The sequence below is a fragment of the Budorcas taxicolor genome, chromosome 14 (assembly GCF_023091745.1).
Source record: "Budorcas taxicolor isolate Tak-1 chromosome 14, Takin1.1, whole genome shotgun sequence".
Lineage (NCBI taxonomy): Eukaryota > Metazoa > Chordata > Mammalia > Artiodactyla > Bovidae > Budorcas > Budorcas taxicolor.
Window position 1 is genome coordinate 21,840,494 of NC_068923.1, and position 25,432 is coordinate 21,865,925.

A 25,432-nucleotide genomic window follows, 5' to 3' on the forward strand; every position below is an offset into this window, starting at 1 on the left:
GGAGCCACATAACTCCTGCAGGGTAAGAGCTCTGGAGGCCGGGACCCTGGGTGTTGAGGGTCGGGGCTCAGGAGTGTTGAGGGTCTGGGGTGGGGAGTCTGAGAGGCACTCAGCCCCTCATACGAACACTGCCGGCTGCTGGCTGTCAGCCGTGCAAGGAATGGAAACTTTCTCCACCAACAACACTTGCTAGCAACTTCCTTCTCTGTGGTTTCTCTCTGTCATTCCCTTGATAAAAGAAGTAGAGCTGCGCAAATGTAACCAACATTCACGAATCTCATCTTCACATAAAAACACCCGCCTTTCAAGAAGCGAGCGGCCTGAAAAAATGATGCAGGATGTACTCTAAACTGGGTCATTCTTCACCCAGAGGGCTCGGCGCGTGGCTGACTCCCCGTGTGGATCCCCTGTGCCGTTGGCTTCGAGCGGCTTCGACAGCCCGGGGAGAAAGAAAAATGGGAAACAGCATGCGATCCACCCCGGCACCCCCCGAGAGGCCTCTGCCCAACTCAGAGGGTAAGTCTGGCTTCTTCGGCAAAGACGGGGCGATGGGGGTGCTGACAGCTGTTCAAACAGGGCAATGGGTACATAGGGCTTCCTTATACCGTCTCTCTTGCTTTGCCTGTGTTAACAGGCTCGTGATTAAATGCTAAAAATGATCAACAATGGTGTCCTGGCAGGATGCTAAGCTGCTGGCATTTTACGATGGAATTTCAAAGCAGCTGGTTTGATCCTTTTATTTCATTTATAGGTGGGAAAACTGAGGCCCACAGAGCAAATGCAATGTGTATATTAGCTATTGGTAGAGTCAGATTTCCAACCTGGGCTGGTCCGGTTCTTAAGTCTAGGTTCTTTCTTACCACTTCTTGCCAACCGTGATATAATATTATGATGGGTATATTAATATTATCCTGTGTCTATGAAATTATCATGGGTATATAATGTTCGCATGTATATAATGCTACAAAAGCTCTGCCAGAATGTTTTCAGTGTAACTTGATGATGCTAGCCACCAGTCCTAGGAAATCTTCCTGAAAATAAAGGAATCTTTGTGAGCATCTGTAGGACAGCAGGGACCAGGTATTCTAGAAGGAGGGCATAGTGTGGTGGGTTAATCGAGGATGCCAGGAACCAGCTTTCTCCAGATATGCAAGGCTGAGCCAGACTCTCGAAGCCATAGTCATTCAGGGATGGCCGAAGAGCTGGGAGGGGACACTGGCAAGCAGCGATAGAGGCTGAGATCAAACCCATGGTTTAGAGGTGCGGGTGGCCGCTAACACCCTCACCTTTATTTCCTGTGAGAACAGTGAGGATGCGCCTATGGGTCCTTTAGGGAGTTAGAAAGGGGATGGTCAGGTTGGGTGACCCATCAGCGTCTCCAGCGTGTCTCCGGAGCTTTGGACACTTGGACCTCCCACCTTTTATCACAGCAAACCAGAGTCCGATCCCCCTCTCCTAACAGGGGTGACCCCACCTGGTGCCCCCATGTCCCTCGCAGCATTGAACTGGGCCAAGTTCACATGCACAGATGCCCAGTACCATGTCTGCGAAGCACAGCTCCACAGGAGCGGGGACAAAGCCAGACCAAGCCCTGTCTCCCCACCTGCCGCTTACTCCATGACGTCTGCGACCCCTTGAAAAGGGAGCCACCTTCTCATTTCTTCCAAAATGGAACACTCCGTATCACGGCCCCATGACTCCTCAGATGCCCCCAGGTGACTGCACAGAGACCCTCCTGTTCCATCCTTGCTCAAATCAGATGCAGGGCAATTCTAGTGACCCTCCTGTCCAGCTCCGCAACACCCCTCCCCAGACCTAGGGGGGAAGACACTGAGACGTACCCCCAGACAGAGGAGGCGGAGCCGTGTGATTAGCGGGCGGCAGCACGTGCACCCCGGGCAAAGTTCTGAGCAGTGTGCAGTTGCGCAGAGTGGCTGCGCCTGAGCTCCTCTCCCACCTTCTCCAAACCAGCTCACGTCAGTCTTCTGCTCTGACCGTGGCCACTTCTAGAAAAGCGATTCTGCTAGGCCCGGGGCCCCCGCTGCCTGTGGGAGGCACCACCCAGGAGCCCATCTTGTGAGGTTGCCTCTCCCACAGGGGTGGCGGGGGCGGCATGCTTGAGCGAACTCCATGAAAACACAGGCCTCCAAGGACTCGCCCATTTGCCTTTATTTTCTCAATGCAAATCGTCATGAAATAAGTTTCTCTTTTTCCACTGTGTGGGTGGGAGGGCGCCTCTAGAGAAGTGGGCCAGGGGTCTCCCCGACCCTCCGCCCCCTGGTTCCGAGAATTCCCCAGGTGGTACCCGGGTTGCTATCCAGGCAACCACATCAAGTGCTGGCGGCCGGTGGCTTTTCCATCCCCAGCCCCTGAAAAGTTTCCTTTGTGATCAGTCCTAACTTGATTTCCTCTTTCCTCTGACACCTACTTGAATAAGGGATGAGGTGGTACAGTCGATGCTAAGTGAATTAGTCTCGATTCAAATGATGTAAAGAAGGTGGGTTTGCATGGCACCTTTCAGCCAACACTCCTGCTTACTCATTTTATTGGTCTCCCGGGAGCAGATTCTTTAGGCCAACAGACAGTACCTCCACTGACTTCAAAAGCCCCACAGCCCCAGGCTCCTTATATGGATGAGCAAGAGGTCAACAATGTGGACTTCTAGACGAACAGGTGTTCTGAGCACGACTGTGAATGCCTGGGAATATGGATTTGCCCATCTGTTTTCTCAACTAAGCTTTCCAGACTATTCCTGATTAGTTCCCAGAGACAAATATCATAAAACCCAGAGAGACAGCAGGGCTTGTTGAAAATAGGACAGGTCTCAGAGGCAGATGACCTTGTTGGGCTTCTGGTATTATCCTGAGGGGGCTGCCTGACCACAGAGAAGTCACTCAGCCTCCCACGAGGCAGGCTGTCAATGGAGATCAGAGTAATTCTTCCCCAACAGTGATGCGAGCACAAAGCAGCTACCTGATACATGTGGGTGGAAGCACTCCTTTTTAAAAATTCATTTAAGGTTATCTGATGGCACTCAGTTCAGTTCAGTTGCTCAGTCATGTCCAACTCTTTGCAACCCCATGAATCGCAGCACTCCAGGCCTCCCTGTCCATCACCAACTCCCAGAGTTTACCCAAACTCATGTCCATCGAGTCGGTAATACCATCCAGCCATCTCATCCTCTGTCGATCCCTTCTCTTCCTGCCCCCAATCCCTCCCAGCATCAGGGTCTTTTCCAATGAGTCAACTCTTTGCATCAGGTGGCCAAAGTACTGGAGTTTCAGCTTTAGCATCAGTCCTTCCAATGAATACCCAGGGCTGATCTCCTTTAGGATGGACTGGTTGGATCTCCTTGCAGTCCAAGGGACTAGGCTGTGTCTAAATGGCCTTCCCCACTGCCCCCCCCAACCCTGGAAAAAGTTTTAAAGTGGGGATTCCGTGATTTGTTCCCAAAGCATCCCAACGAGCTCATTTTCTCTGCAAATTCTATGCATGTTTCAGACTTCAGTTTGGGGCCAGATGCAGGTGGAACAAAGTTGAGTAAGACCCAGGGAATTCCCAAAGAGCTAGGAAATGGCATATTTCCACCCTAACAAGAGAATTCAGTCACCTTGCTGTGATCTTTTTCCCCTCCCTGTTTCTAACTTTCTTACCGCCCTGACCTAAAGTGAGATCTCACTGGCAGAGGTAGTAAGTAACACAAACCCAGACACTGCTCAGACCCCTCTCTCTGCAAGGTGGAAAGAATGCTAAACTGTGCATTTACATAGCATCAAGAGTGCTGCCCAGGTGGGTGGAAAGAGGGGTGGGTGGGGCTCTGGGGAGGAAGAAGGGGCAGGCAGTCTCAGAGCCAGGGGACTACTTCTCAGTGAGTGGTGTTCAGACCACCTGCCTCGATCCCCTGAGTAACCATCAAAAATGCAGATTCCGGGGCTTTCCTGGTGGTCCAGTAGCTAAGATTCCATACTCCCAATGCAGGGGACCCAGGTTCAATCCCTGGTCAGGGAACTAGTTCCCACATGCCCCAGCTAAGCATTCACATGTCACAGCGATAACCAGACACAGCCAAATAAATCAATAATTTAAAAAATTCACATTTTGGGGCCCCACTCTAGACCTGCTCATCAAAATCCAGGGATGGTGGGAGGGGGCAGCATGCCTGATTTCCTACAAGCCTCCTGGTGCCTCTTAAGCTGCCTGAAGCTTACAGAGCACAGATCTGCCACCACACCAGCATGCAAGGAGCAAGAGAGGAGAAGCCAGCCTGTCTCCCTCATGTCTCTCTGTCCTTGTTTGTAAAAAGGGGAAATTCAAGTTATTTGGTGCTTATATGCACCAGTCCTGAGGCCACATGCTTGAGACACATCAACTCTGGATTCTCACCTAGAGCTGAGGTTCATCCCTATTAGCATCTCCACTTGGCAGATGAGGAAACTGAGGGATGAGATGGTTCAGTTACTTGCCCGAGGCCATACGGCTGGGATTTGGGAAGCCAGTGGCCTGAGTCTAGAGTTCCCCTACCACCCTGACATTATATGCCTGGAGGGAATGGACTTACTAAAAGGACAGGTGTTCCCTAGGATGAGGGACAGTGTGGTCACCAGACCAAATGACACAGACACTCAAGTGGCCTTGTGAAAGACAGACAGAAACCCATGTCAGATCTCTGACTAGAGGCACTTTTCTCACCCGGTCTCACTGACTCCACTGCCGGTACATACGATGGCTTTAGGACGAACATCATTCAACTTTCACACTGAACGTGTAATATTTGTACATTTCATGGATACCATGCAAATTATGGCCAAGCCATCAAACCTGACTTCACATTGCTTAGAACGGGATTAAAGATTTTTTTAAGTAAATTAACATTTAAAAAAAACAACAACAACAACAGTAGGCTCAGAAGGCTAGTGTTCCAGCATACAAGGAGTTCCCTGGTGGCTCAGATGGTAAAGAATCTGCCTGCAACACAGGAGACCCAGGTTCAGTCTCTGGGTTGGGAAGCTCCCCAGGAGGAGGGCCTGGCAACCCACTCCAATATTGTTGCCTGGAGAATCCCCATGGACCGAGGAGCCTGGCGGGCTGCAGCCCATGGGGTCCCCAGACGTGGACACAACTGAAGTGACTCAGCAGGCACGCGGTGTAGGTGGTGCTCCGCTGTGGCCAGGAGACAGGCAGTCAAGAGCAGAGTCTGTGACCGCTGCTGTTAGGTTACCTGGTTCTGAAACTAGGCCCTCAACTTGCTGGTTATGTTTGTTGGCAAGACTCTCCACCTCGATGTCCCATCCGAGCGCCTCAGAGTCTGCTCAGCCCCACACTTGCCCATCTAATTGACAGAGAAGTCAGAACCTCTCTGGGCCATGGGGTCTCACTTTCCAGCCCGTCACAAAGGGTCCACAGGCACAAGTGTCCCGTGATGACCAAGAGAACTCAGGAGACCTGCCATCAGGCCACTCCGCCCAGCCCTGTCTCATTATTTAGGTGTGTGTTGGGGCCGGGGTATCTCCTGTGAAACAGAACTAAAAGTAAGACCTTCGTTGACTCCTCCGTAGGCCACGAGTTTGAACATGACTCAAGGCAATGCAAAACAAGAAGCTGAGCTCACTGAGCTGGTTAACTCCTGTCCCACCATCTGCACTGAGTAGCTTTGTGTAAATTCTGAAGCCACAGTGAAATCGGCTTTTGTCCCAATTCGTCATGAGTCAAAGGTCAACTGGGCAGAGCTTGGTAACTAAGTCCCAAGACGAGCAAAGCAGCTTCATGACCTCACCATGAGCTTGGCAACCCCCATGCTCTCCCCTGAACATGTTTCTGAAACTCCTCCAGCCTTGCTTTCTTCACCTTTTAAATAAGAAGATGAAAGTGAAAGTGAAAGTCACTCGGTCATGTCCGATGCCTTGCGACCCCATGGACTATACAGTCCATGGAATTCTCCAGGCCAGAATACTGCAGTGGGTAGCCTTTCCCTTCTCCAGGGGATCTTCCCAACCCAGGGATCGAACCCAGGTCTTCTGCATTGCAGGCGGATTCTTTACCAGCTAAGCCACCAGGGAAGCCCAAGAAAATTGGAATGGGTAGCCTATCCCTTCTCCAGTGGATCTTCTCAACCCAGGAATCAAACTGGGGTGGGTCTCCCGCATTGCAGGCAGATTCTTTACCAATTGAGCTATCAGGGAAGCCCAAATAAGAATATATGTTCCATACATTTATCATGTTGTATTGGAGCCAAAAAAGTAAAGAATGCCTGCTTTTGCAAGATGGTTATACATGGGATCTACTAAAGGCTTTCTGCATTTTAAAAGAAATGATAGGCCTTACCTGGTGGTCCAGTGGCAAAGACTCAGGACTTTCAATGCAGGGCCCCGGGTCTGATCCTTGGTCAGTGAACTAGACCCCACATCCCACAACTAAAAGATTCTTCATACTGTAACCAAGACCAAATGCAGCCAAATAAACTAAAATTTTTTTGCACTTGGATTGTAATTTTCCTGTGCAGCTAATTAATATGGATTTTTCTCAATGGCTAAGGCCACTGAAATTCATATAGTAAAAAATTAGTTTGTATTGAAATGCAAAAAAGCACAGATACTCTTCATAGTAACTAGTTATGTCTCCAAGACTATTAATATTGTAAATATAGCCTTGTGGTTAGGATTTACTAAACCTACACATTAGTAAATTGTACTTGTTTATACAACTGAAAAACAAACAAAAAAATGAATGATAATGCTACTCTAAGGAATAATAATGCAAAAAAAGGGCCTGTCCTCTTGTGACCAACTAATATTTGTGGCTAGTAGGTTCTGCCTTGGTCTCCTTACGCTTTTAGATTCATTTCCTATTTTACACTTTTGTACAGTGTGTTTAATCTGACTCATTTTTGCGTTCAGCTATTAGCAAATATTTGGTCTCTTGAACTGCATCTTCTGTTCTCACCAAATGGTGTTTATTTTTAGAAGATAAGAATATTTGTAAATTTACGGGACTAGAGGTTTTGCAAAATTCAGAACACTGCTGGCTGAGACTGGCCTGGGATCACAACGGAATGATAAACCTCACCCCCTGCCGTAAACACGATACCAGCTACCACCGACTGAGGCAGGCTCTGTTCATACACTTCCTCATGAATCCTAACCCGATCCGAGAGGTCCAGTGTAATAGTTCCCATTTTAATACATGAAGAAATCAAGCTCAGATGAGTTAAAAATAAATCTCTCCCCAACTCACAGAACAATTATACAGAGGAGGTGGAATTTAAGCCCGGTCTGATTGATTTCAAAGCCGGTCCTCTCTTCTGAAAGCTCTCCCTGGATTTCTTCTTTGTCTGCCCAGCATGCATCTCATCACTTAATTCGGTTCCTTATCTTGAGTCTGCAATAATCCTGTCTGCTTCCTCTGAGCAACTCTTCCCTGTATCCTTCATTTATCTGACTTAATCCAAATGCTCTGCTCTCCACAAAGCTAGGGACTACAGAAGTCCATAATCCTGTGCTTGAGCTTTATGAGCAAACTTAAGTTTCCTGTTTTGCATTAATTTCACCTTAGGGACCAAAGTGCATGGAAACTTAGGTGTGATTCTAGCCCCAGACCTTACTTAAAACGGCTCGCCTTCCCACAAAAGTACAAACCAAACTCTATCTCCCCCTGACTCTACCTTCTGGTTTTCCAGTGCTGGGGAAACAAGGTGATGCAGTGGGCCTAAAACCCCTCACAAAAGACCAAGCAAGGGCCGTGACCTTGAAGCCAAAGCTCGGACTCAAAGTTTCTCGGTGATGTTTAAGTATCATAGCTATCAAAAAACATCATTATTACGGAAATTCCACAGGAAACTCAACTTGTGAAATTGAAACCCTCCAGCCCCTGAAGCCTGTTTTCCCCTCCTTGAAACACTTTTTTTGTACAGGGATTTTGTTTTTGTTTCTGTTTTAAACATTAAGAAAAGACGGTTGCTCTGTTCCATAGCCTTAATCTTGAATCAGAGATCAAAGCCCCGGCTCCTCTTGTAGACATACAGCTTGTTTCAAGATTCCATTGCTGTCACAGATAACAAAGCTGTGCATCTCATTTTCACGCTTGTTTTTCAAAACGGTCTGGTTCTGTCACCCCATCCCCACCCCCTACCATCCTGCTTGCCACTAATCAGGCTCCCTTCTCCTGGACCCTTTCAAAAGCTCAGCACGACGGCAGTTTTCCAAGGCCTAGTAGCATCAGGACCTCCTCATGTGTTCGTTTGATAAACCTGCCTTGAGCATCCCAGGCTGGGTGCACAAGACTGCTCCTCCTGGAGTTCATGGCCATTCCCTGATGGTCACACACACAACACATACAAGCCCAGCTCACTGCCTCAAAGGCAAAGCCCAGGGCTGGAGAAGCAGGACCACAGGAAGGCTGGGCTCCTGAGCATCAGGTGACCTCTGAGTCGACAGAGACAGGAGGGATGAGAGAGGGGAGAGCAAAGTGTGGTCCAGGTGGAGGGAACAGCCTGCTGACTGGCTCTGCAGATGAGTAATCTGGCCAGCTGGGAAAAACACAGCGGCCCATCTCAGGGCATCGCAGGCGGTGGAGACCCTGTTACTAAGTGGTCCTTCCACAGTTGGGGGCTGTCAATCTAAGAGGAACAGATTTCCGTCATGAAGACATTTTCCAACCCCTCATTTTCCAGAGTAACCCACATCCTGGAAGGGAAAATGTGACCACACTCAGAGCTGCGAATCAGCCTCAAAACCAGGACGATTTACCAGCATCTGGACAAACCTTATGCACCAGGCCTGGCTTCCTGGCACGATGCCTTCCTCAGTCCCCTACCTAACATTCTACCTGCAGTTTTGTGCCCTTTTTCTTAAAGAGGACCTCCAGATCTGCAGAGGTTTCATGTCCCACCGAGTCTGGCTCCACCCCTTGTTAGAACTCGGGACTTTGGGCATGAAGTCCAACTGTAGCGCTGCCACTAATTATGGCACCGGGTCTGGGCTGCACGAGGGAAGAACTCTCCTGATTCAGCAAAGCAGAGTGTGACGGAGGACTCCCCACAGGTGCAGGGAGGGTCAGAGACCTCACAGGTCAGCCTTCCCTGGGGACTCCGCTCCTTCTCATGAGCCCTCCCCCACTCCAGTGACCACGGCCACCATGAGTCACTTTTGGTTTCCATCTCACACGCAGGGACACTTGCTCTTACAGGGTGTGTTGTGTGTGACTCAGCTTCCCCAAGTGAACAATCCATCTGAGGACACTATTCCATGGCCATCACTCATTTCTCATTTATTCTTACTCAGCCTTGTACTTAAGCTCTCTTTCAACTTAGTCTGATGGGGACTATGTGAGTTGGAGACTACAAGACAGATGGGCTGGGAGGTGTGAGACTATGTGAGATGGAGACGGATGGGCTGTAAGGGACAGGGGCTAGCGGTTCCAGCATGAGGCCTTCTAGATCCTAGAAGGTGGCCACCAAGCCTGCCTGGGGTGAACGAGGCAGGGAATGACCCCTCCTTCCATGACTGTTGTATTCTCTAGAATATGAGTTCCATGACAGCAGGGAGACTTGGCTTGCTTTGTTCACCATGCTTGGCCCACAGTGGCGGCTCAATAAATAATTGGTGAATGAGTGAAGAAATAGTATGTTACCTAGAATTTTGAGTTCAGATGCCCGGCCAGCAAACAGACTAATAAATGCAACACCACAGCAAACAATAACTGTCTTGGCCAATTTGCTGTTGTTATTGTTCAGTCACTATCATGTCTGACTCTTCGCGACCCCACGGACTGCAGTACGCCAGGCTTCCCTGTCCTTTACTGGTTCCTGGAGCTTGCTCAAACTCATGTCCATTGGGTCAATGATGCCATCCAACCGTCTCATCCTCTGTTGCCCGCTTCTCCTCCTGCCCTCAATCTTTCCCAGCATCAGAGTCTTTTCCAGTTTGTAGGATATGCTATTTCCCCAAAGATGTACCCTGATATTACCCTGTAGCTAAGACACCTGAATTATGGCAAATCACTAAGGCTGTGAAACAAGCTTTGCTTAGCGACAAAAAGCAAACACACATGCTGTCAATCTATCTTTAGTCTATAGTAAGCTGTGCTAACCTCAGCCAGAATGAACCAAAGAGCACGCTTTCCTTTTCAAAACTGCACCAGAATTACTTTCAACATATGTATGATGAGTACTTCATTTTTTTCCTACCTCCCCACCAGCAAAGGTCCCTGTTAAATAGAAATCTGACTTGGCACCTTACATTCTATGGGGAAGAAGGGATTTGTTGAGTTTCAGAGTTAATAACCTCCTGGTTCTGGTGGGTCCCCAGAACTCATGGTGCCTAACCCTGACACCCCACCTCAATAAGTTGCAGATGTGGAACTCGTAAGCCCCAAGGAGGGTGCCTAAAGCCATAGTAATAAGACAGGATGTTTTCACAGCATCTCATCATTCATGGGTGTTGATATATACTTTCATCTTCTCTCACAAAAATCCTGGAAAGAGGAGTTATTAGCCCCATTTTAAAGATGGGAAAATGGAGGCTAGTAGGCATTCCAGGACTCGTCCAGGAGTATATGGATCAGTAGATGCCAGGGAACACCTGGAGTCAGACCCTGTGACCTCAGCTCAAAGACCTCTGCATCCCCATTTCCCAGAGGAACATGTCCAGGTCAGGGCAGGAATGAGCAGGAGAGTAGGTCAGCTGACTCACCGTTCCTGAAGAGAGGAGGACCAACTGAAAATTGCTGTTTCAAAACAATTAGCTGCCTTTTGCTGCGAAGTCCCCAGGAAGGTCTCACCTCTGCCCCCAACCTTGGTTTTGTTTCCCCAGAACTGGACAGTGACTTTCTGGCTGTGCTGAGCGACTACCCATCTCCCGACATCAGCCCCCCGATATTCCGCCGTGGGGAGAAACTGCGTGTGATTTCTGAGTGAGTGAGCTTTCCAAAACTTTTACGATGCCCCCAAAGGACTCGATGCTGGTGGGAATTGTTAGATTTTCTCTATGGTTGTCTGGTTCCCCATGGGCCCTGGTCCTGTTGTGAGGTGGGAAAGTTGGCCCAAACAGTGGGCCTCCAGGCTTAATCCTCCTGACTGCTGCTGGTGCTCTAAAACTTTCCCTGGCTCCTAGTTGCCCCATGGATAAAATTGAAATTTCTTAACTTGGCTTTTGAGACCCTTTATGATCCAGCTTCTGTTTCTTATGTTGGCCTCATCTCCCCCCAACCAGGGCAAGGTTGAGGTTATACATTAATGCAGACTCAGGAAGAGGACTCAGGGATCTTGGGGGGGGGGTGGGAAGAAAAACTTCTGATGATAAACAGAAAGGTATTGCCTTCTGACCTGTTGTCTCTTTTAGATTTGAGAAAGGCTGTAGAAGACATAAAGGCTCTGAGCCCCTTTTATTTAGATCCTCACTGATGTCGACATGTGAAACTGTCTTGGTTACATCTCAGGGTCTAATTCAGCAGAGTAAACATTTATTTTTTAAAAAGCCTCCAACCATGGAAGATAAGCTAGAAACATCAGCTGCTGATCCCTGAAAGGTGGCTATTGCCAGCACGTGGGAAGACTTTCTGTTTAGATCAAAATGGGGGGATATACTTAAAAACTAAATTTCCATAGGGAGAAAGTCTAGTTAACGTGGCCAAGGACAGACCCTAAAAAAGGAACATCCCAGTGCACCTGGGATTAAATCTGGTTATTCTGTTCATTCATTCAATCACTCACCACTTCCCCAGTCACTCTTTTCTATTTGTTCTTATCCTTCTAGTGAAGGGGGCTGGTGGAAAGCCATCTCTCTTAGCACCGGTCGAGAAAGTTACATTCCTGGAATATGTGTGGCCAGAGTTTACCATGGGTGAGTACATTTCTAAAATAGCATCAATAAAGCACGATCTCTGTGAGAGTGCAGGCTTCCCTGTGGCTCAAATGATAAAGAATTTGCCTGCAATGCAGGAGACCTGGGTTCAAACCCTGGGTTGGGAAGATCCCCTGGAAAAGGGAAAGGCTACCCACTCCAGTATTCTTGCCTGGTGAATTTCATGAACAGAGGAGCCTGGTGGGGTTACAAAGAGTTGGACATGACTGAGTGACTAAATTTCATTTTATGAGAGTGCATAGAGAGATCCCAGCAGGGCACACTGGAAAGGAAGGTGTTAGTTCAGTAGGGTCACTTCTAATCTTAGCTCAGTCTCTAAGGACAGAGGTGTCCTTAGGTTAACCCTTTCTCTCTCTAAGACTCAATTTCTCCATTAGGTAGATGAATAATGGACCTCACAGGTATAATGTGATGTTGCTATAGCAATAAGGATTCAGGAACTGTGATCACAAGAGGCAGCAGACAAAAGTCAGCCAATCTGAGGTGCAAATCCAGAGACTGTCACTTAGTGGCTGTATGACAGTGGGCAAGTATCAGCTTCCTATCCCCACTCATTAAATCGAGAGCATAGTATAGAATGATAGGAATGATGATCTATAGTAATGGGACCAGAGTCTGGGGCTGTTAGGAGAATGAGAGAGGATGACACACAGATTCTTGGAACTGGGCCTGGTGTTGTCACCAGTTACTCAGCACATACTGTGGGTGCATGGGCGCTCAGTCGTGTCCAACTCTTAATGAGCCTATGAATGGTAGCCCGCCAGGTTCCTCCCTCCATGGGATTCTCCAGGCAAGAATACTGGAGTGGGTTGCCACGTTCTCCTCCAGGGGATTCTCCTGACCCAGGGATCAAACTCATGTCTCCTGAGTTTCCTGCATGATCAGCTGGATTCTATACCACTGAACCACCTGGGAAACCCACTCAATACAGACGAGCCACATTCTTATCCAGTCATATCCAGCATACGGAGAACATGCTGCCAAAAATGCTTACACACCCACCCTGACAAGTGGAGAAGTCAAGCAGAAAAGAAGCCCCTTTAAATAACAGAGCATGCAGATGAGAAAGCAAAGATGTTTCTCTCCCCTGCAGTCATACAGAAGAGGCCACGGGACATGACAGGTGGCCCTGGTGGCCAGCACACCCCAGCCAGGACAGGTGCGGCTCAGCCTGGCTTCCACTGTGGGGCCTTGGAAAAAAATTCCTCAGCCTCCATGAACCACAGTCTCCTCATCTGTCCAGCTACCAAGGCCAGAACTTGGCATACAGGACGGGAGAAAGGAACTCCACTTTTCACTTGAGGGGTCCAGAAATAACTTCCCTACAGTCAGAGAAAGACTCTGCAAGCCACCTGCTTACCTTGGGAAGCAGAGCAAACTGCCTAAGTTTTTTGAAGCGTGGAACCCAGTGCATTTCATTCAGTGTTACTGATTCTGATGATGAATATCAAGAGTTGTCCCTGTGCTGAGGATGACAAAGCTGAGCAGAGGAGGGGCAGTGGTGGCTATGAGAGTTACTTTCTGAAAGAGACGTGAGTCATGTAACTCTGATCAGCTGTGTGTCATTGATCCATCCATGCACTCAGCCATCAGCCATCAGCACCTTCACGCTGAAGAGGCAGTGCTGAAAGCCGGCCTGAGTAGGGACGAGGGCTGAAGAACCCAGATGAGTAAGATGCAATCCTGACCCTACACAGCTTCCATTATTACAGGTGCAATAATGTCCTGAAAACACAGAGCAGGAAGAGAGGGGGTGCAGCATGATGGCCACAGAATTGGAAAAATGCAGCCAGTTTAGCAGTGTCCACTGTGACGTGGGTGCCCATTTGCTCAGTCGAATTCAATTCTTGTGACCCCATGGGCTGCAACTGCCAGGCTCCTCTGTCCATGGGATTTCCCAGGCAAGCATACTGGAGTGGGTTGCCATTTCCTACTCCAAGGGTGGGTCACTTCAACAAATTACTTAATCACGCTGACCCTCAGCATCCTCATCAGTGAGACAGAGAGTATGCTCTTGACCTTAGGTGGTTGATACAAAGGTTAGATTTCAAGTGCGTGACACGGTATGGGCCCATAATTAGTATTCATGCATGGACGTCATTATTGCCATTGTTTTATTATCTTCATTTTTATAAGTGAAATTTCATGAAAGGACTTGAAACGATGAATGTTTATCACTTATGCTAAAACAAATTAACATGCCATGCATCACAGAGAACTAAGGGAACAGTTGAAATATTTGGCCCAATATGGCATCACCATGATCTTACCAACAAGAGCACTCTTGGAGACCAGCACATAAGTAAAGCGGTATCTGATGTTATGTCTGCAGGTTTCTCACACATGGTGGGAAGCCTCAGCCAGCCCTGCCAATGGCCTGCTTTCATGCCAAGGGGAATATTAAAGGGTGAGAAACAGTAGAATGTTAATACTCCCACAACACTCACTCATCCAGATGTGATCAAAAGCCAGGGCCCATTCACTGAAACCCAGCATCAATTAAGAAGGGGTGACGACTGCTTCCCAATACACAGCAGCCAACTGTTAACAGTGGTTCTGCAAAACCAGTCAGGGCCCTTCACCCCAGAACACAGATTCCTTTGTACCCCCAGCTGCTTTCTAAAGAATGTTCAAAGTGCCCGTTCTCCTCTGAAGGTGAACATTCCATTGGAAAGCTGGGCTACAGTATTATAACTGTTTTATTTTGAAGAGTGAAGTGAAAAAAAAAAGCACAGAAATGCACGGAAATGCATCATGCAATGACAGCTGAGTTTAAAAACGTGTTGAAAAGCAGGAAACAGAATGTATGCAGAGTGGGGCGTCAGGTGGTGAAATCGGGCACCGCCATTTCTTTCATTTTCTTTCTTTCTTTCTCATGTTGACTCATTCTTTCATGGTTATATACCAAGCTTAATAACCTGGACACCCAGGTGAGACAAAACCCCAAACGACAGGCATGGTCCCTGCCCCCATGGATGGAGGAGCTGAGTAGTCAGAGTACAAGGAACATAGACATTAAATAAACTACCGAAAAGGTCCCTTATCATGTTTTAAGATGCTTTTATATAATACGGAATGGGTACCATGCAGCTGGCATTTGAGAAACAGGATGAGAAAGATGCTGTGTGCCTCTCCGTGTCATTATTCAATGTAACACCTGCCTTGCAGTGGGCACTCAGGAACTATTTGAAAGATTTAAAGAATGGATGAATGAACCATTGATTGCCTTGCTCTTTTTCCTGTTTGTTTTTTAAATCCCAGCAGCGGGTGTTATGTTAGCTGGACCTGGATCACTTCTGCATCCCTCCGGTCTTTTGCTGGGGAGGGTACATTCGGGGCACTCATGGCTGTCTTTCTTGTTCCCAGTTGGCTGTTTGAAGGCCTGGGCAGAGACAAGGCTGAGGAGCTGCTGCAGCTGCCGGACACGAAGATCGGCTCGTTCATGATCAGAGAGAGTGAGACCAAGAAAGGTGAGCAGCCTTGAACCCATCCTTCCATTCGGGGGGCAGAAAACAAGCTTTGCTCTGGGCTGACTCATGCATCACCCAGCTCAGGTTCCCTTCCTCTCATGATGCACACGAATCAACCCATGCAGTGAGCTCCCAGAAGCCCGCACACGGGCAGTGTGGCCAGCACCGAACCCAGGGCACTGGAGCCAGGCTGCAGGGAGCTGGTGGGGCACTGGCTCAGGCTCTGACCCACACCAGGCCTGGCAGACTACCACTGCAGAATTTCCCAACAACTGAGAAAAGATGAAAACGCCAGTGGGCAGTGCCCCAGCCGGAGAGGATATGGGCCGCAAAGCTCTGTGACTGGGGCAAGTCACGTACTTCTCTGACCTCAGTTTTCTCATCTGTGAAATGGAGAGGAAACCCCTTCCTTGTGAGATTGTGGTGTGATTCAAATGTAATAATATTTGTTGTGCTCTCGTGACACAGCAGACCTTCAGTCTTAGTCCCTGCTGTGCTCTACAATGAAATCAGGCAGCCAAGAGGACTGGGACGAGCAGATTCACCATGGCCTTCACCATCGTAATTTTCATACATCCTACGTACTAAGTAATTCAGTGAAGAAGAAATGGTTCAAAGCAAGAGTCTCCAACTCTAGTTTGGCCTGTATGAATCACTAGGAAGTCACCTCCTCTCGCTAAGCCTCTTTTCCTTTCTCTATAGCATGGGATTAACAATGGGAATGTGTTTGGCAGGTGTCTGGAATAGGTGGTGGTGGTTTAGTTCGCTAAGTCGTGTTCAACTCTTAGACCCCATGGATTGTAGCCTGCCAGGCTCCTCTGCCCATGGAATTCTCCAGGCAAGAATACTGGAGTGAGTTGCCATTTCCTCCTCTAGGGGATCTTCCTGACGCAGGGATCAAACCCAGGTTTCCTACATTACAGGCAGATTCTTTACCAACTGAACTATAAGGGAAGCCCTTCGAGGGAAGTCTGGAATAGAGTATGCATAAACTCACAGAAGCCAAACATTAATAGCTGGGGGCTACTCAGACTAACTGAGAATTAATATTAACTTATTGAATATAGAAAACAGCTCCAAGATCTCAGCCTGTTTCTTGTACAACCACCATCAAAGAAGAGAAAATGTGGTTTCTGAGACTATCTCCCATGCACTTATTAAGCACCAGAGCTACCTGGTACTGGATGGAGCGTTCCAGTAAAATGAGCGTCAGCTTTCCTCTGGGGAAGCAGGGACCTTCTGAGCGATATAATGAAGAATCCAGGACCAACCTTTTTTCTTAAAAAACCTAAATATGCAGGGTGAAAGCAAAAGCAAGCAGAGGCGAAACTTCCTGTTCAGGTCCCAGGGGGTCTCCTGAGGCAGGAGACCCAGACCCAGGCAGGGTCAAGGGGTGGTGGGGAAGGACCCCAAGTGTAGCTGCCAGAGCTGATCTAAAAATAGATTGAGCCGCTGCCTGGGTGGGGGCGGCAGGCTCTGCTCCCTCGGGTATGCAAAGCTCTCATAAGTTTCCATCTGCAGCTCTTGAACTGCTCGCTGTCCTTTCAGTCCTTGTTGCCATTACCGGAAGACACACGCTGAACTGACGCAGAGGGTGGGCCTAGGAGAGCAAGGGATGCTGGCCACTAGAGAGGCCTGCTGCAGGAGGGCAAAGGTCCCACCCGCCTCGGGGCGGCCACTTCTGAGCTGCGTGCCTCCGGCCATCTCACTCTGAGTCTCAGTTTCTCCAGCTGTAACAGTACCTGAGGACCATACCTCCCAGGGTCTTTCTGAGAATCAACAGAGAGGTTGCTATGAAATAGCTCAGGCCCTGACCCAGCATATGCAAGCCAAAACTTCCTCACTGCCTTGTGAGTCTTTTCCCTCCCGGAACCCTAGAAGACAGAGCAAGGAGGATGCGCGTGCGCGCGTGCGTGCGTGCGTGCGTGCGTGTGTGTGTGTGTGTGTGTGTCCATGGAAACCTCCAGGCAAGAATACTGGAGTGGATTGCTATTTCCTACTCCAGGGGATCTTCCCAATCCAGGGAATGAACCCACATCTAATGCACTGCAGGCTGATTCTTTACCATCTGAGCCACCAGGGACGCCCAAGAACCCTTACACATGACCTAAGCTCAGTTCTCTCACTTTCCATTTGAGGAAATGGCGGCTAAGAGAGGTGCAGACACACCCAACGTTCTACTCCATGCTCCCAATGGGTGGGTGGGGCTCCATCCCTACTCAGGGAACTAGATCTCACATACCACAACTTAAGCGTTTGCATGCTACAACTTAAAAAAAAGATCCTGCATGCTGCAGCAAAGACCAAAGATCCCATGAGCCACAACTGAGACTCAGTGCAGCCAAATAAAATAAATACATGAATATTTTTGAAAATAAATTTTAAAAAGAGCATTGCAGTACAGTTAATGCAACTGGACTGCTCAAATACCACGTTCCTGGAGATTCTAAAGAGTGAGCTACATACAAACAGATGAGGCTCGGGCAGTTGTTGCTCAAAACACAAGAGCATGTATCTGGGTACCATGGTCGTTTCACAAGGCTGAGAAGGTCTCTCCGCCTCCATGGTGGTGGGCTCCTTAGCTGGTGGCCCTGGGGTGATGACCTGTCCTCCACTCCCTGCAGGTTTTTATTCCCTCTCAGTGAGACACCGGCAGGTGAAGCATTACCGAATCTTCCGTCTGCCAAACAACTGGTATTACATTTCCCCGAGGCTCACCTTCCAGTGCCTGGAGGACCTGGTGAATCACTATTCCGGTAAGAAACAGTCCATCAAGACCGATGCATGACATCTCTCTTGGCTCACTGCCTAACCCCCCAACCCCAACTCCAGGCACTCAGTCTAGGCTGCTCCCCTAGACCTGCCTGGTGATTTACTTTGCTCTCTTGTCCATCCTGCCTTCTTCAAATGCTCTTTTCTCAGTAATTCAGACTGCAAATTTCAGGCTAAAACAGACTGAATGTGAATGCTAAGTAAAATGCAGCCAACCTCAACTTCATCCTCTCTCTGTCTGTAAGTGAAATGAATCAGGATGCCCCTTACAGTCAAAACCACAGATGGTCTGCACTTCCTTAAGTGGGTTGTACACTTGGGCCTCTGGGGCTTTGCTCTGAAATGCCCTTCATTTCCCCCTTTCTGCATGTCAAAGTCCTCATCAACTTTCGAGGCCAACAGGAAGCCAGCTCTGTGATGAAGCCCTCGGAGTTAGAAGACGAATGGCCTGTTTTTTCTCTGCTCCCCTGGCATGCCAGGTGTTTTTCTCCCTAGAATTCTGGGCGTTCCGCCTGGTGACCTAGTTAAGTGTCTACTAGCCTGTGCTTCTCAACCAGCTCTTAGAAACCAGGGATTATACTTCATTCATCTGAATGTCCTTCCTGGACCCAGGAGACAGGTCCAAGCAGGCCATGCTGACCGGAGCATCCTCCAAGACGGCGGATGTGGAGCGGGGTTTGATGGAGGTGACAAGTGTAGTGCATGGAGTCAGAAGAGGAACTGTGAGTTAGACTGACCTGAACGCCAGGTCAGGACTTAAGAGTTTCACCCTATGGAAAAGGGAGAAATGGCATTTGAAAAAAAAAAAAAAGTGGCTGAAAGCTGGCTCTGAAACCATCTTGCATTCAGATCCCAGATCTGGGCAACCTTAGGCTGGTGCACCGAGTTAGCACAGGGAAAGTGCAGATGAGAGCGCCGCGGACGGAAATGTGGCCTCCTGCTAGCGAGCCACCGTTTGAGCCGCTGTTCCCTGGCCAGGAGGGTGCCCTCCTCCCCGCTTCTGCCATGTGAGAGAAAGGAAGACAGAAGCCGCTTTCACCTCACAAGCATCTTCCCCCTTCCACGTTCTGGACGTCTGAACCCAAGCCCTGGATTCTTTAGGATGTGTGATCCTGAAGGGCCTTTCAAGGTGAAAGGAGGCATCCACAGCACTGGGTTATTACACCTGGCCTGTGAGAAGGGCAGGTCAGGAAGAAGGAATGGTCACTCGGGAGACCCACGGCCAAACTTGCCTCTGGGCTCTATGAGTTCTTGGGTGAAGACCTCCTGTGGAGCCCACTTCACTGTTCACGGAAGGCGGATGAGAGCGGCCCACCTACAGGCGGTTGCCACGATTGCTGAATATGACAGCTCACGCAACGTGTCTATCTGAGCTTGGCACACGGCGGGTGCAAAATAAATGATAGAGCAAATATTACTCCTATGACACCTGAACACCTAGCAGCGTAGCTAAAAATGAAAGAGGAAGGGAGTCCTGGAAGCAGTCAGCTTTTACTGATCACGAGTAGAAGTTGGTCGTGGTATTTGGCTTTTAATAAGAATCATCTGAGAGGTGTGGAGACCATAAGTTTTGCATAGACAAAAGCAAACATGAAAAGGATGCTGGCCCGGAAGAGATGTTTACAGAGCAGGAGGTCCATGAGGCTTTCCTGCCATGAACCCCCGAGGATCACACGGCAGCACAGAAGCGTGCCTTCCGAAAACGTGCCCCGGGTCACTGCACCAGCACAGGGGTCGAAGGCAGCAGTCCCCTCTGCAAGTGACTGAAAAGGGTCTGGGGCCCTGCAAGGATTCTGGTACCTTCAGGACCCCATGGTGGGAGTAATGTGGCCAATTTACGTCCCACCACGTTCTTCCTAAAGGTGCAGAATCTGAGAAAGCATGCAATCAGGGGTGTGAACAGACTTGTTTTATGAGTTACTTATATTTATTATCCCAGTGCCTTTGGGCAAATTATTTAATAAATTAATTATTATTCAATTCTATTATTCAAATTTGCTATTATTGAATTTAATAGTTTTGGAGCCTCAGTTTCTGTATCTATGAAGTGAAAGTGAAAGTGTCAATCATTTAGTTGTATTATCCAACTCTTTGCAACCCCATAGACTGTAGCCCGCCAAGCTCCTCTGTCCATGGGATTCTCCAGGCAAGGATACTGGAGTGGGTGGCCATTCCCTTCTCCAGGGGATCTCCATGACCCAAGGACAGAATCTGGGTCTCCTGAATTGTAGGCAGATTCTTTACCATCTGAGCCAATAATTTTGGAACCTCAGTTTCTGCATCTATAAAATGGGGATTAAAATGCCTCTTACAGGATTATTGTTAGGACCAAAAAAAAAAAAAATCATGCCTGTGACTGGCTGTGACCTTGACCTCATGACTTGACCCCAAGGTCCTTGGGTTCTTCATTCCCCAAACGGGTACACAGTACCAACAGCCAGAGCAGTTCAGGGCTCCCTGAACTGACAGCTGCCAGACTCACTCAGCATGGGGCTGAGGCTATGTGCTCAGAAATGCCAGTTCTCTTCTTGGCCAAAATGTATGTTTCACCCTAAGCATTAACCTTTGTAAGGAAGGTGCTCTCTACCACCGCTGGTTTCTTTCATCTTTGTGTCTAACTTGGTGTCCCTCGCCTCCTAACCTGTGAGGTCGTTTCAATTTCCAGCCCGTGACAGGTAATTATTTCAGGTTCACATCTCGTTAAGCTCCCTGTAACCTCAGGGTCCAATCTTACATTCCTCAGTGTATGCCAGCATGGGTGGACATCTGAGTCCACGGTGAAAGTCACGCAGACGCAAAGCATTACTGACAGTCGCTCTCTGACTTGATTCTTCAGCTACAATTCCCCTTTGTTCTTTGGCAAGGACATCCCAAGAGTTCTATCAATGTGATGGAGACAGAGCCCAGCAGAGGGGTGCTGTGCTTCCTAAACCCTGGTGATGGGCGGTCTCGAAGCTGGTGTGGCTGCATCCGGGCAGACACTTCATTTCCTGCAGGACATGAGACCCACTGGGCTCTCCATCCTAAGTAGGGCCACAGAGAATCTCCTGCATCTGTGAGAACATCCGAGCACTGCAGTCTCATGATGACATGGGCTAGGGGAAAGCTTTGAAGAGATAGAGGCTCTATCTTAAAGCTCCTAGAGAGATGGGGGACCCTGGAAGTTCAGCAGGAGCTATTAACAGGAAGATAAAAGGAAAAGATTTATTTAATTTTCATCCTCTTTGTGCTTGAGTATCTAGGGTGGAGAAGAGAGAAGTTTCTTTTTTGTCTTCGCCCATTTTCTTCTCGATTTTGCCTGTTACCTTTCTGTTTTTCGCCTCCTACTTCTGTGTCTTTTGCCCTTTTTGGTCAGTCTTTGCTTCTTCCCCTCCTTCCCTGTCTACCTGATTCCCTCCTCTCTTCGTCTTCCTTCCATCCTTCCCCCCTTCTCTCTCCTTTCCTTTCTGTCTTCTTCCCTTATTTCCTTTATCTCTCTGCCTTCCTCTCTCTTCCAGCCCCACCCGTGCTATCTGGACCCCCGTTCTGTGTGCCGTGGGGGACGCAGCAGTGCACGTAGCCCCCCAGCACACAGGAGGCTGCCCCTGAAGCTGACGGCCCGGCACCTTGGTGGGAAACGCCTGAGTGTGGGGTCTCCCTCACACGGGCACTCTGCCAGCTGTTCTCACATGTCAGCTCCATCCTCTCATCCAACAGTAGAGGATTCAGGTTCAGAGGGGGTCCAGGTGATGCGCTATCTGGGCAGAGCTGAAACTCTACCCCAAGTCTGGTGGCTTCTGGGTCCTAAAGTCTACTTGTGCCTTGTGTCAAGCTAAGCACAGCGTGCACTCGGGGCATACTGAGATGTCTTCAACAGCTGCGCACATGGTTCTCAGCCCCTCGCAAATCCCAGCCTCAGTTTCCCCTCATGAATATCCAGGGCCCTGCAGCACGTACTGGCCAGGGCATCTCAGAGCCGCTGACCGGTTCTCTGCTTTCTCCTCAGAGGTGGCCGACGGCCTCTGCTGTGTGCTGACTACGCCCTGCCTTACTCAGACGGTGGCAGCCCCAGCAGTAAGGGCCTCCGACTCACCCGTCACCCTGCGCCAGAAGACCTTCAACTGGAGGAGGGCGATAAGGTGTGTGTGTGTGTGTGTCCTCCATGAGTGTATAAGCCCCAAACCAGCACGTGAGCCCAGCACATAAAAACTGTGGCCAGTTCCCGCCAGCCTTGCTACCCGCTTGCTCTGAGCAGGTGCAGACACCAGGAATCCCAGTGTCCCTCGGAGACCAACCTATCTCAGCTCCCATGCCCTGGGTGGCGTGGCCGCAGCAATTCCCCGCCACAGCCTCAGTACCCCCAGTTCTGCACACGTTCATTCAGCACTCCTTCAGTGTCAGATGAATATTTTCTAGCTGAATGATACCACCTTGCGCTTTTCTGCTGCTGCTGCTGCTGCTAAGTCGCTTCAGTCGTGTCCGATTCTGTGCGACCCCATAGACGGCAGCCCACTAGGCTCCCCCGTCCCTGGGATTCTCCAGGCAAGAACACTGGAGTGGGTTGCCATTTCCTTCTCCAATGCGTGAAAGTGAAGTCGCTCAGTCGTGTCCGACTGTTTGCGACCCCATGGACTGCAGCCTTCCAGGCTCCTCCGTCCATGGGATTTTCCAGGCAAGAGTACTGGAGTGGGGTGCCATTGCCTTCTCCATGCGCTTTTCTAATTGTTAGTATCCTAGAGAGCAACACACAGATCAATCTTGTGTAAATTTGATATTGTAAACTCAATCGTGAAGCTTAATCCCACCAGCAAAATCCTAAGGTGACTTCATACGTTAAGGGGGAAAAAAAATCTTCTTTTATTTGCTCTGATTGTCAGCTATTGCATTTAAGGGGTATCCGTAAGTGGGGACTGGTGGGTTACCTTACTAATTAAATAATGATCCAGACATCCCACTGGTAAATTCAAAGAAAATCAGTGATCAGAATTGCCTAGGAAATAAAACAGCTGTTCCTTGTAAATTATCATGAAGAAAGATTCATGTACAGCTGGAAGTTTAGCCATCCAAGGAAACAGTGGCTCAAAGAGGTCAAGTGATTTCTCCAAAATTATACAGCCACAGATGGAAGAAGCAGAATTAGAACAAGTTCGATACATATTAACCAGGCTCTTCATTTGTTTTTCTTCCTTTTCTTATTCTCTTGTCCTCCATCCCACTACATCCTCTGCTTTGCCCCTTTTCTGCCCACTATCTACCCACTAGCAGACAGCAAGAGGACCCAGAGGTGGCAGAGAGCCCAGTCGGTGTGGACGAGTCCCTTTTCAGCTACGGCCTTCGGGAAAGCATCGCCTCGTACTTGTCCCTAACGGGAGATGACAGCACTTCCTTTGACCGGAAGAAGAAAAGCGTGTCCCTGATGTACAGTGGGAGCAAAAGGAAGAGCTCTTTCTTCTCATCACCACCGTACTTTGAAGACTAGCTGGAGAACAGACACCATGGTGTTTGCCCAAAAGAACAGAGGTTATGACTGTCACCTGGCATCCTGCACAGAGGCACATGGTCCCTGGGGAAACTCACGTCTTCCAGAAGCCAAGAGAAGCCACGTGGAGAACTGAACTCTTGTCTTCTGTATCCACATCATGACAGAGGGAACCCCTCCCTGGCATCTGATCAGGCACACTGCAAAATGTTGACTCCTGGCATCTTCGTGCAACGGGGTCAGAAGAGCCGTGTGTGTCTGTGTGCGTGCATGCGTGCATGCGTGTGTGTGTGTGTGTACGCTATGTCTGTGCAAAAGACAAAGATGCTCTCTCACAAGAAAGTGCACTGGTGCCGCTCTCCAGCACACCACCCAGCTGGGCTCCCTCTGAGGCCACTAGAGAAAACTTCTGAATGAGAAAAGCCTGAGAAGAAAATGAGCCAGCAGCTACAGCCTGGCAGACAATCTGGGTCTGCAAATCGACCCCCTGCACTGAACTTTTGAAACCCATCTGTAAAGAGAGCCCTCTGCGCTGCAGCTCCTCTCCTTCTAAGGGAGCTCAGTGACACTAAACGCTAACTTTACTTATGAGCCCCCAGTCGGAAGATCCCTTCGGGCTTCTAGCTCCAAAACTACACATGTAGAAGTCAGATGACTTCCCTACTTATGCAGAGACCAGGGGAAATGGGAGAGGAGGTGGCTGCCAATGGGGAAAGCACAAGGGCAGGCCTGGAACTGAGCAAGATTTCGCGATGACACCAACCATGGCTCACAGCACAGAAAGGGCTTCTCTGGGATGCTGAGGTTCTTGCCTATCTTAATGCACCCATTATTCATTTGTGATTACCAGAAGAGGCACTGTGTTAAGTCTGTAGGTATCAGGTATCAGGCCCAGCAGTATAGACAGGAAGGAAATATTGGTATAGACAAATATTGTGGAAGTAGTGTGCTGTGCTAAGTCGCTTCAGTCATGTCCGACTCTTTGTGACCCCCTGGACTGTAGCCCGCCAGGCTCCTCTGTCCATGGGATTCTCCAGGCAAGAATACTGGAGTGGATCGCCATGTCCTCCTGGGACTAGGTGACCCAGGAGTTCATGTCTCAGCTGGATCCTTAAGTAGTGGGAGGGCTGGCTGGACTGGATAAGTAAGATTGGTTGGATTTTTTGAAAAAAGGAACTTGATAAGTTCTAAAGAAATCATCCATCCAGTATCTTCATGTCAGCCACATGAATAAAAATGCTAAGCTCCAGAAAAGAGGGGAACCAGAGTGGCTTAATTCTGTCAAACAGAATTTTAAGAGATGAGAGAGAAAACACCACAAATTTCTGGAGAGGGAGAAGCGATTCTCTCCGGATCCTGTTAGGAAGGGGTTGCAGTTGCCTCTAGGACCTGTTTCCCCGCCGTTGCAAAGGGGTCCCAGGAGAGGAGGGGTGCTGCTGATAGGAAGAGTCTGTCTGTTCAGCATGTGCATTCCAGCCGTCTGAGATCACTGCCCTGGTGGTGTGTGCACATGCGTTTACACGATTTTCTGTATCATCGGATTCCAGAGTGTTTATCCAAGAGGACGTTTGTGGTTTCCTCAACACTCCCCACCGACTATTTCTAAAGGGCCGGCCGATGTATGGGAAATGAATGTAACTCTGGGGACGCCAACTCCCCACCTCACCAATGGCAGATGTGTGTACTCCGTCTTCTGTATTGCTTTCCGTTGTAACCAACGAATGGTTGGAACGTTCGGGGAGAACTCAGCGGGGCGGGAGGCGGGACAGGTTTCAAATGGGAAGCATTACATTTTGCTAAATCATGTATTTATTCCTGATTAAAATAAGCCTAATAAATATTTAATTCTCGGGGACTCCCCTAGTGGTCCAGTGGTT

The 25,432-nt window shown here is 49.0% G+C and overlaps 2 protein-coding genes across 2 annotated transcripts in view; one reads left to right on the plus strand and one right to left on the minus strand.

The window, feature by feature from the left end:
- The window catches only part of TG (thyroglobulin), a 231,434-nt gene that overhangs the window by 68,591 nt on the left and 137,411 nt on the right, over nt 1–25,432 (minus strand). The gene's annotated exons all lie outside the window — the stretch shown is intronic.
- On the plus strand, nt 339–23,555 carry SLA (Src like adaptor). The gene is made up of 7 exons (XM_052651772.1): nt 339–516; nt 10,806–10,905; nt 11,748–11,834; nt 15,222–15,325; nt 17,950–18,081; nt 22,083–22,215; nt 23,339–23,555. Exons 1-7 carry the CDS (start codon nt 339–341, stop codon nt 23,553–23,555), a joined length of 951 nt encoding a protein of 316 aa, XP_052507732.1.